At 39.4% G+C, this 11,828-nt stretch overlaps 1 protein-coding gene across 1 annotated transcript in view; it reads left to right on the top strand.

The window, feature by feature from the left end:
- TRIM24 (tripartite motif containing 24) overlaps window positions 1-11,828 on the top strand; it is a 65,284-nt gene that overhangs the window by 49,383 nt on the left and 4,073 nt on the right. Inside the window, exons 12-18 of the mRNA XM_062011106.1 lie at window positions 1,383-1,518; window positions 2,638-2,710; window positions 4,428-4,596; window positions 4,955-5,268; window positions 7,867-7,999; window positions 9,361-9,435; window positions 10,721-10,870. Of these exons, the coding sequence (XP_061867090.1) occupies window positions 1,383-1,518; window positions 2,638-2,710; window positions 4,428-4,596; window positions 4,955-5,268; window positions 7,867-7,999; window positions 9,361-9,435; window positions 10,721-10,870 (1,050 nt within the window). The remainder of the gene's footprint in view (window positions 1-1,382; window positions 1,519-2,637; window positions 2,711-4,427; window positions 4,597-4,954; window positions 5,269-7,866; window positions 8,000-9,360; window positions 9,436-10,720; window positions 10,871-11,828) is intronic.

The following is an 11,828-nucleotide window of genomic DNA, read 5'->3' on the forward strand; positions in this document are numbered from 1 at the left end:
TCATGTATCCTCATAACATGCTTGTGAGCAGTGATAGGAGCACTGTAAGGTCATCTTTTCTAAACGTCTCTTTCATACTTTCTTCTGGTTGGTACATGTTTGTAACAGTTTGTTAAAACTGTTGAATTTTTGTCATTTGACTTTATTCTTTCAAATAACTGCCAAACCTATTTTTGTGACCTAAGATTTGTAGATACAAGAAATGTCTGCTTTTCAAGTCATAACATGCTGTTACTCCCCATTTGTTCCCAATAATAAACTTTCAGATACGCATGTTTTCTATTTTTTAAATAGAGTACATAACCACAGTATCTGTCAGGAGGTAAACTATACTACATGATCATAAAAAAGTGTGAGACATTTTAGCATACTGAGTTTTGTGCACAGTGTTACGAACTCTTCTGTTTGTATATGATTAAGTTTATGCTAGTAAGATACGTGACCCAAATCACTGTAAATATGCTGACCTAGCAGACACTCTGAATTCACTTTGAACAAGTCTAGCTTAGCAATAGAAATTTCAGGGGTCAATGGAGTTGATATCAGTGGATTCGTGAGGTGTCTAGATAATTTAGAAAACTAATACCAAAGGGACTCACTTTCTTATCAAACATGGTCCTATCTGTTGCAAATTGTCTAACATTTCAAAAGGTAATTTCTCTTTATCAAACCAGAATGTGTAAGTTTTACAGAAAGTTAGGATGGTAAATTGGGAGCCTCTAAAACAGTTCAGTTTTCTGGCCTGGGCTGTGGGTAGGAAGAATAAGTTCTGGTTTGCTGTTTGCGTTTTGAGTCAGTTTCCATGGCCTCTGCCCGGAAGGTGTGTGGGACAGATGGAATTAAGTGTCCTTTGAGGTTCTTCCAGTACTGCTAAACACTAGTTAATCCACTGTGTGGATTGATAGGTAGTTTGTGTATTGCTTATTATCTTTTTTAGAGCATATTTACATCAAAATACATATATCTATTTATATTTTATATAGATAGATATAGATATGTCAAAAGAAGGTGTGGAGATAAAAATTGGTCTCTTTCTTCAATGTGTGAAAGCCACCTGTCTGATGTAAGCCTTCTCTGTAGCTGATGGAGAAAAATTGGCACTTACGGAATCATCTGATCTTAAAATAAAGAACTGTCTGGATTTGGCCGTTTTGTCTTATTTTTAGAGAAAAGAAGATGACCTGTTTTAAAGTAACCACCGTATTCTTTAGATGGCGGAAGTTAAGTAAAGGACATTTCGATCTTCACCTTCAAGATAACAGTAGTGGCTTGGAGTTGTTTTCACAGTTTTCACAGTTGTTTTCTGGAGGCTTTTGTCGTTTTGTTTTTTTTTCTTTCTCTCTCAGTGCTAACTGCTTCCCTTCTCTTCCCCACCCTTTTAGATTGATTGTTCAGGAAACATCACACTGGATAATGCTGTAAGGAAGGATGGCACTGCAGAGCAGAATCAGCCAAAACCTCCTTCAAACAGAACTGTGCAGTCACCAAATTCATCGGTACCATCACCAGGTCTCTCAGGTAGTCAGAATGTGGTGCAATTTGCTGTTGAAGTGGTGTAATGGAAGAATCTTAACAGACAAGTATTTTAAAAAGCAAAGTAGGATGTAACAGGAGACAGTGGCTGCAAATGATGATTTGGGAAGTTCAGTTTGGATGTTAGAAAATCATTTTTGCTGGAAGAATAGTGCATCACTGACACAGGCTGACCAAAGAAGTTATTATGAGTAGTTAAATGTGGTGGGCTTGAAGGACCCAGGAGATTCCTGTCACCATGCCTAGAGGCAATCAGCAGCTGCTCCTCACTCCCATTTCCCAGTCAGGCCTGTAGCGAGGCTCTATGACTGTGAAGTCCCAACAAGCATCTGTCCTCTCACAGATGGGCACTGCTGCTTCTCTCTTCTCAGAGGACAACTCCTTTCATTCTTCCCCTGTTCCGATACGGGGTCACTCCCATGGGACACAGTCCTTAATGAGCTTCTCTGGTGTGGATTCTTACCAACAGCTGCAGCTTCTGTGAATATGAAGTCTCTCACATGGGATGTGACCCCCTCTGGCCATAGTCACTGAGCCTGGCACAGGGTCTTTAACGAAATGCAAACAAATCACTGCTTCACCAGTCTTCTCTACAGGATGCAGGAGAATCTCTGCTCCAGCACACCTCCTTCTCTCTTCCCTCACTGACTTTGGCATCCGCATGGTTGCTTCTCTCTCTCTCTCCCAACTCCTTGCACCACCACCAGCTGGAAGGAAGGACAGAATAAGAAAAAACAGGAAGAACTCTCCTCTTCTAGCTTCTTAAAAAGTGATTGTGGAGGCATCTACTTGGCTCAGCCCCAGAACTGGGTCTGGCTCAGAGCTGGGGAGAGTTTCAAACAACTTCTTACAGGAGCCATCTTTACAGCCCCTTCTCCCTTACCAGAAACAGCTCCATGTCAAACCATGACACATGCAATGTCCTCTCCTTCCCTCTAATATTCCATACTTCTCATCTTCTCATGAATTTGTAATGAATGAGATATAGGCTAAATAAATGACACTGCAGGATAATTTTTCCACAAAACCTGTGTACTTCTCTGAGTCACGTCTCAGACTTGGCACAGACCTGTGTATCGTTCTAATCTGATTCTTCTGTCCTAGGAGGAGTCAGTGTGACAAATATACACCCTCCAATTCGTTCACCCAGTGCCTCCAGTGTTGGGAGCAGAGAGAGGTAAGGAAAGAGTGCGAGAATGTAACTTCCACCTTGACAGAGCCTGCCTCAGTTAGTCTCTTCTCATCAATGCATATAGAAGGCAATTTACCTCACCCTTTCTGTTAACAGGTCAGGCCTGATGGTTATTACAGCACTCTTTGGATTCTAAAAGTAGTAATTTCATTCATGGTGTATTAATAGCACGACTGAAAATGTATTAACTCTGTAAATGATGGCTAGGTTGGTGATGTTAAAAGAATGCCAATTCTAGCTTAGCTTTTAGATTCAGAAAAAACAGCTAAAGGAAAAAGTTGCGTATTGAAAGTCTTTGTGAAACTATAAATTACTTCAGATTTAAGGAACTGATGTTACAAAGAGGATTATTAAGAATGTTCTGCAGTAATACAGTTAGATAAGTGAGCGCTAGGTATCTACTGAGAGTCTACACAAATGTTTTCATCCCTTAGTAATGGAATATTAATGAACAAATAGATTTACTCAGTGTTGTTTGAAGAGTGCAGATCCATTAATGTGTTCCAATAAATTAGAGCATGCATCTGACATAAGATTAATTTTTCATGCAGAGAAAATCAGATGACATTCACCCTACTTGAATCAGAAATGCAGATTTGTTTTAATATAGAATACCATTTGCACTGTTCCATTTACAGGGTAGATTCTGTGAGAGACTTATGAATTGTCTAAATGTTTGCCTAAATAGGGGTTTTTTTAGTTGCATTTAAAATTGTGATTCTGCCTGCTGCTGGTGGAATTCATTTAATAATAAGTTGGTATTTGGAGTTTAGTTGTCCATTCTTATCCTGTTGTCACAGAATCACACAGAATCATAAGGGTTGGAAGGGATCTCAAAAGATTACCTAGTCCAACCCCTCTGCCAGAGGAGGACCACCTAGAGTAGGTCACACAGGAACTCATCCAAGTGGGTTTTGAATGTCTCCAGGGAAGGAGACTCCACAATCCACATGGGCAGCCTGTTCCAGTGCTCCTTCGCCCTCACAGTGAAGAAGTTTTTCCTTGTGTTTCTTTGGAACCTCTTATGTTCGAGCTTGTCCCCATAGCCCCTTGTCCTGTCATTGGACATCATTGAGAACAGCCTGGCTCCATCTTCCTGACACCTGCTCTTTACATATTTGTGAACATTTATGAGGTCACCCCTCAGTCTCCTCCAAGCTAAAGAGCCCCAGCTCCCAAAAGAGACAGATGCAGTTCTAAAAGTAGGGGCCCAGTTTTGGTAGAGCTACAAGGCTGCAAAAAAACTATTCCAAAGTAACGTAAATATATGTTTTATCTTGCTTATTAATTTGTGTGGTTTACAACAATGAGTTCAGCCCTGGAGAAATACTGATCTTTCCCAGAAGAGCTGCATCTCCTACAAAGTGGGATGGTGTTCAGTGGAAGTGATTTTTTTTGTGTGTGACCTAAAAAAAAGGGAGATTATTTGCAAATCTTGCACTAATGGGAAGTAGACCCATGAGTAATTCTCTAGTTCAGGAACTGCACCATTAACATTTTCTCTTTTTATTACACCTTTTCAATATACATGAGAGGAAATAAACTTGAATATTGTGTGCTATAAAAGTAACGTTGTAATGCTCAGGATTCAAGGAGACAAAATGGATTAGCATTCTGAAGTCGCAGAAGGCAACAGTGTATGAAAGGTGTTCTGTTCTGACTCTTAATTTCCTTTTTTCCTGCCTCTTTGTGTCATTTACAGTTCTGGCTCCTCCAGCAGGCCACCAGGAGCTGATTCTACACACAAAGTTCCTGTTGTTATGCTGGAGCCGATCAGGATTAAACAGGAGTCAAGCGCGCCAAATGAGAACTTTGATTTCCCGATTGTCGTAGTGAAGCAAGAATCAGATGAGGACTCCCGGCCTCGAAATGTAATATTAACACTTACCAAGATCTTTCTCTTTAGTGGAGGATATTTTGCATTTATGGGGAATAAAATAATGTACTAATATTCTGTTGGGGACTTTTCAAGGTTGCTAGACTTCTGGGGCATCAAAGAGTTTTATTTTTTATGAGTGGAGAAGTGATAGGTAAATAGCCTCTCCTAGCTAATTTCTTGGTTTTAGTTGCCTGATACTACAGTACAGGAGTAATTTTTGCACTGTTGTTGCAAGTTTTGTGACTGCTTGTCACAAGTTTATATAACGTGTTCTTCTGGTCAGTTTACTTGTTGTTAGGTGTAAATTCATACAAATATTATAATCTGACTTCCTTTGTTTCTTCTTACAGACCACCTTTTCAAGAAGCATACTGACTTCGTTGCTGTTAGATAGCAATCATAATTCCACTTCTGATGAGACTGTTGTAAGAACAGATGCACCAGACAGCACAGATGATCAGCCAGGGATACTGCAGGAGAACACATCCAGTGGGAAGACAGGATGGATAGGCCCGTCCCACATTGGGGAGGGCAGAAAAGAGGATGATCCCAATGAAGATTGGTGTGCAGTATGTCAAAATGGAGGGGAACTCCTTTGCTGTGAGAAGTGTCCCAAAGTGTTCCATCTTTCTTGTCATGTCCCTACATTGATGAGCTTCCCAAGGTAATTATGATCCCTTCAATTCCATCTAAACTTACATTAAAAGACAAAAGCTTTGTATTGTGAAACACAGTACTAGAAGTTTCAGCTGCAAGGGATGCAATGTCTTCTCTGATACCCTGAATCCAGAAGTTTTATTAATTGGTGAAAACTAGAAGTTGTGTTGAAACTCCAGCTTAACTTTACAGATATGCATCCACAATAATAAAATTATTAATTTATTGGACAATTAAGCAAGATCACTTACATCTAGGGCACCTATTATTAAAATTGGGCCACTGAATTACCTATCTGTTATAAAATGTTTTAAGGGTGACAGAAAATATTTACATTTCAATGAATAATAATAATAATAACAACCACAGGAATAATTACAGCAATAATAACAATAATAATATCATCTAAGATAACATAACAAACATATTATTTACAGTGGTGCTAAACATGGCTACACCCCAGACATGCAGCGTAGAGACCGACATCTAGTAACACCTTGTGCCATGTTGAAACAAGCAGTAGACTTTCTTGATTGACTGTTACAAAACAACAACTCAGTTTCTTGAGTTTCAAAATACAGTCTAATAACCTGTTTAAAGATTGTTGTTCTAAGCATTGCTGGCATTTGCTTCTGGAATTGGTGTCTTTGATTAGAATAAATGGCATTTTACAATGTTCCAACTTGGAAATGCCATGCAACAACCTTATTAGTATTAAAGGGTAAAAACATCTGTCATAACATGTCATGACACAGAATCTTAGAATCATAGAATGGTTTGGGTTGGAAGGGACCTTAAAGATGATCTAATCCCAACCCCCTAGCTATGGGCAGGGACAGCTTTCACTAGACCAGATTGCTCAAAGTCCCATCCAGCCTGGCCTGGAACACTGCCAGGGATGGGGCACTCACAGCCTCTCTGAGCAACCTGTTCCTGTGCCTCACTACCCTCATAGGGAAGAACTTCTTCCAGATATCTAATCTAAATATGCCCTCCTGCAATTTAAAGCAATAAGTCCTTGTCCTGTCACTACATGCCCCTGTAGAAAGTCCCTCAACAGCTTTCCTGTAGTTCCCCTTTAGGTACTGGAAGGCTGCTATAAGGTCTCCGTAGAGCCTTCTCTTCTCCAGGGTGAACAACCCCAGCTCTCTCAGCCTGTTTTCATAGGAGAGGTGCTCCAGCCCTCTGGTCATCTTCATGGCCCTTCTCTGGACCCACTCCAAGAAGTCCATGTCCTGCCTATGTTGGAGGCACCAGAACTGGATACAGCACTGCAGGTGGGGGTCTCACCAGAGTGGAGTAGAGGGGCAGAATAACCTCCCTTGTCCTGCTGGCCATGCTCCTTTTGATGCAGCCCAGTGTACAGTTTGCCTTCTGGGCTGCAAGTCAGCATTGCTGGGTCGTAGCTTTTCATCTGCCAGCACCTCAAGTTTCTCTCTTGCAGGGCTACTCTCAATCTACTCATCAGCCAGCCTGTGCTTGGGTTTGCCCCAACTCATGTGAACAACCTTGCAGTTGGCCTTGTTGAACTTCATGAGGTTTGCACAGGCCCACCTCTCAAGCCAGTCCAGGTCCCTCTGGATAGCATCCATTCCCTCTGTGTGTCGACCTCACCAACTTGCTGAGGCTGCACTCCATCCCACTGTCCGTGTCACCAACAAAGATGTTAAGCATTGCTTAATGTTTTTATAAATACTATGTTTTCTTATTAAATATAAGCATAGTGCTGCTGCAGAAGCTGTTTTCCATTTACAAAGATCTTACTGTAACACTCCCCTGAGTAAATATATGCACAGTTAGGTCTCATAACTGGTTATGGCTGAGTTCTGTCTACTGTGTAAGAAGTACAATTCAGCCCTCTTGTGGTTATCTGCGAGGATGCAGCTTACTTCGTTTGTGGAGAACTGTTAAAAACCATAGACTCTTCAGAAGTTTTTCAAGACTTTGAAGTTCAAAAATTGTATTAGAGAGTCAGTGAATGTAGCTTGCAGGGCTAATTTTGTTGCTATTATTTAGATCTATAGTGTTTTTCCAGACTAACTGATAAAATTGTGAACATCTGAAAGTTACAGGTAGTGAAGAATTTTCAGTTTTCAAAAAGTCTTGTCTAAGGTAATCTGTCTAGAGCAGTAATATGTTGTAGATTGAGCTTGTAGAGAGACTATATAGTTCTTGCCTTATAGCACTAATGTTTTTCCTTCTGTTTGGCCTATAAGATTCTTTCAGTCTCTCTGTAGTTAGCAAATAGAACTCTTAAGAATGCTGTGCTTGAGTCCTGTAAGCTCAAGTGAAAAATTTCAATACTAACAAAGGCAGACATCGTTTGTCTATTATGAAACTGTTTTCCTGTTATGTCAACATTAGTGACACCGGCACCATTGAAAAGGAATCAAGTTCTAATGAAGCATTGTTATCATCAGTCTTCACCTTTTGTAGTGTTTAAAAAAACCACCAAAACCAAACACCAAACCAAAACACCAAGCACCACATGATGCAGAAAAACACACCCCACAAATGAGGAACTTATCCAGAAATACGTGGAAAGCCTTTTTATGTTTGTGTGCTACGTCACTGAGGTCAATGTATGTCTGTTTGTCTTCTTTAGTGGAGAGTGGATTTGTACATTCTGTCGGGATTTGTCCAAGCCAGAAGTTGAATATGACTGTGATAAACCCACTAACATCTCTGAGAAAAGGAAATTGGAAGACAGTGTGGGTTTGGCGCCAATAGACCGTAGGGTAAGGATAAAATGGGTGCTTCCTTGCTGCTGCTTGTATCCTGAAATGTGTCCCATCTTTTTTAAAGTGATGGGGAAAAAAGGAGAAATAACTGGGAAAATGAGCTCTGAGATCATAGCAGCCTTTGTGTAAACGTGCTGAGCGACACATGCTGAATGTCTGAGAAGTGGTTGTGATCTGGCACTCTGAACCGGTGCTGTGTTCCAGGGATGAGCAAGGGCTGTTTCTGACAGAGCTCTCTTACACAATGACCTCACATTGAGGTTTTGCTTTCTGCTTTCCAAATCTGGCATAGATTGACATTACCAAATGGTGATTTTAGTCTTTCCAGCACTTTGTCAACATCCTTCTAAAAAATTAAGGTGGTTCTTTCACAGTGGAAGATACACAGAGATGCAATATGGGTCCTGCAGAGATTTACACAAGTCTCTGGGAATAAATGCTATTCTTTAGCAGCTTTGAATGTTCTGGTAAAGAAGCTACAATGCAAGCAGTGAGTCTCCAACTTTTGTTTTTTCCTTAAGCCTCAGAGTTAAAAGAAAAAAATTGTGCCTTTGAGCAGACAGTTGAACTGCTTGACAGGTTTTGGATTCTTGGGGCTTTTTTGCCTTTTGATTGTTTTTGATTGTATTTTTATTATTATTTAAAACCATTTTTAAGCAATTTTGAGGGGTATTGGAAACTTTTAGCAGTATTTTACTTGGTTTGAATTGGCAACTTGTGTAAATGCCCTGAAATCAATACATATTATGGGGCTTGGTGTACCTGCAGAACCATTATTTACATGTGCTGCTATCTAAAAGGAAAAAAGGTAGCTTTAAAATGTAAGTTATAAAACTCTAACATATAAAGTCCTGTCAATATTTCAATCAAGGATCAGCAAGCATAAAATCACACAAAAATGTTTTCAGAATCTCTTTCAAGGCTCAATATTCAGTTTAATGTATTTGGATATGCAAAGAAAAGGTATTTCTTCCCACTGCTAACAAAAAGCACTGTAGGCTTTGCAGCAGCTATATCCATTTGTAAAGTACTAGGAGCCACACACCCTTTTTTATTCCCTGGAATGTCTCCTGGGCTCAGCAAATGCTGAATTAACATCGGTAGTAACTGTATGAGGTTTCATAGCGTGCAGTTGAGAATTGATAACGATGTATCTATCAGTTGCAGAAAAGGAGAACTGTAGGTGATGGGTTATGACAGTTAATCTTGCTTCCAAATACAGTTTCTATGCTCACTTTCCTGCTTAGGGACTGGGGGGAGTATTGAGCATCTGTTTTGTATTTTCTGTACTTTGTCGTTTTAGAATAAATCATGTAGGATTCTCCAGTTACACAAGTATCTATTTTTTCTCAACACAGAAGTGTGAAAGACTGCTGCTATACCTATACTGCCATGAAATGAGCCTTGCATTTCAGGATCCAGTTCCTCCCACAGTATGTACCTCACTTCATTTTATGTTAGTAGAATAATTGGCATGTTTCTAACGGTATTTTGTGTCCTGTCTCTCATGGTTCATTATCAGAAGTCAAGTTTCCCAGACACTGAGTGTATTAAATACATATAATTTTATTAAAACTGTCTGAAAGGGGAGTTAAAAGTTGAAGCATAGGGCTGGAAGGGGGATTTGCTAGTAAAATTCCCCAAGAACTGATTTTACTTAATGCTTCAAAAATAGACACAAAAAGTAAACTCTGACAGTGCTGATTTCTCAGGGATGAGCAACATCACGAAAAAGGGAAACTGGGATCTGTTTGGATTTTTTAAAAATTGCCTCCTTTGGAGAACTGGGGTACTCCATAGTGCCAATATAAAATTGAATTTCTTCTTGTTAGCTTGAAATCTTTTTAGTTCAAAATGATAAATAATACCTGTGTGCATTACAAGTGCAAGGACGCACAGAAGAGTTACCAGCATGATCAGTTGAAAAGTACCTCTTCTGTGTTCTTCAAGACAAAGTAAATGGGAAAAGAATTCATCAATAAGCATGATGCTCCTATGTACCTTTTTTATTCCATTTGAATAACAATTCTTCTTCTGAAGAACATTCCACAGAGTTAATAAGAAATTGCACAAGAGATTAATTGATTATTCATCTGTTGGTCACGTATTACTAAATTCAGGTATTACAGTATTCCTCTTAAAACAGGAATCTAGTTAGGAAAAACGATTCTCATTAAATTTCATATCTTAATTTCTAATTCTTTCTAAAGAAAGAATAAATCTTAATCTTACAACGTAAGTTTAAGTGCCAAAATCATTGCTATCTGTGAAATTTGCCACTATTTCCAAGGACATCTTGTGCAACCAAAATTCACTTTAAAGCAACTCGTGTACTGTGTCTGTTTGTATGTGTTGCCAAAGTTATCATTTGATGGTCTTGAGAGTGAAATTTAATAAATGTCTCATTTGACTACATCCAAAAATAAATGTCCAAATCACTTGCTCTATTGTGTGTAGTCAGTGTGGGTTTTTACTTTGGTTTTCTTCTATTTTAAAATAAGCATTTGGAAGAGTATATTTTAGCCAGCAAAGCTAGTGTTCATCACTGTTGCTCTAGAAGCTGTCTGCACATGTGTTAAAAGTACAAGTCTTATGTCTTAGAATTGTGCTTTGAAGATGAGACTAAATCTTGCCCTTTCCCTCAGAGCTAACAGTTTATAAAACAATAAGTAATGAACATGACTGCATTCAATTAAAAAAAAAATATTCTCCATTTAGGTTCCCGATTACTACAAAATAATCAAAAAGCCTATGGACTTGTCAACCATCAAGAAAAGACTTGAAGTGACCAATTCCTTCTACACAAAGCCGGAAGATTTTGTGGCTGATTTCAGACTGATTTTCCAAAACTGTGCTGAATTTAACGAGGTCAGAAAAGTAGATGCTTTGTCTGATTTTGTAGGCTTAGCTGCTTTCAGGGAAACTGTGGTGGGGGTAGAACTTACAACACAAGAATTTATTGGATTGAAATTGTTTTGATGATGAGGCTGCAGTGAAAACACAGATCACATTTGAAATTACTGCAGTGTTAGATGACCATGCAGTGAAGTACCTTCCATAGAAGGAGGGAGGATTGTAATGATGGCAGGACAGCAGGTAGAAAATGGGACAATTCTTTATCATAGAGATTAGTGATGGGCATTTGATTTAAAATTAGGTTTAATCCTCTTTGCCTTAAAGCTGAAATTCAGTGGGATTTTCATTTTGGGAGGTCTGTACTCACCCTTATGATTTCTAGTTGCATATTGAGTGATTGTTATTACCCTTCACTGCACGTGAGGGAACATATGGTGAAATAGGGATGCCAAGTACTGGCTGGGCCGCAAAATGAGCAAGAAGTAGAGGGGGAATAAAGGCTTCTCTAAGTAAGTGGCCTCAGTGGGTTTCTCACGCAGTCATCTGTGATAGCTGGGAATATTTCCTGCCATGGTGACCTCTGCCTCAGGAAATTGCCCACCCATGGTGACTATGGATGACTGTAGGAGTGCCTAGCCTTCCAGGTTACAGTCATCATCTATCCTAGTCATAATAATTTCACCCCAGTTAAAAAGTCTGTGAGCTAGAGAAATTCTAGCATTTCAAGCAGTTGTTCAAAACACCTTAACAGCCTGAAAGCATATCTGTCTATTTCACAACAAAACCCAACTTTTGTGGGTTTTTTTTCAATCAGGATTTAACAGTTTTTAGAATCTATACAGTTTTCAGAACCCAGGTGGGATGGCATTTGCAGTTGGCTTCAGTGACAGTCCATCAGAGAAAAAAGTCATTGGGGGTGTTGGCCAAAATATGTGCTCTCACCTTCTGTTTTGCAGGCTTGTGCTCTTTG

Source organism: Colius striatus, chromosome 1 (genome assembly GCF_028858725.1).
Source record: "Colius striatus isolate bColStr4 chromosome 1, bColStr4.1.hap1, whole genome shotgun sequence".
Taxonomy (NCBI): domain Eukaryota; kingdom Metazoa; phylum Chordata; class Aves; order Coliiformes; family Coliidae; genus Colius; species Colius striatus.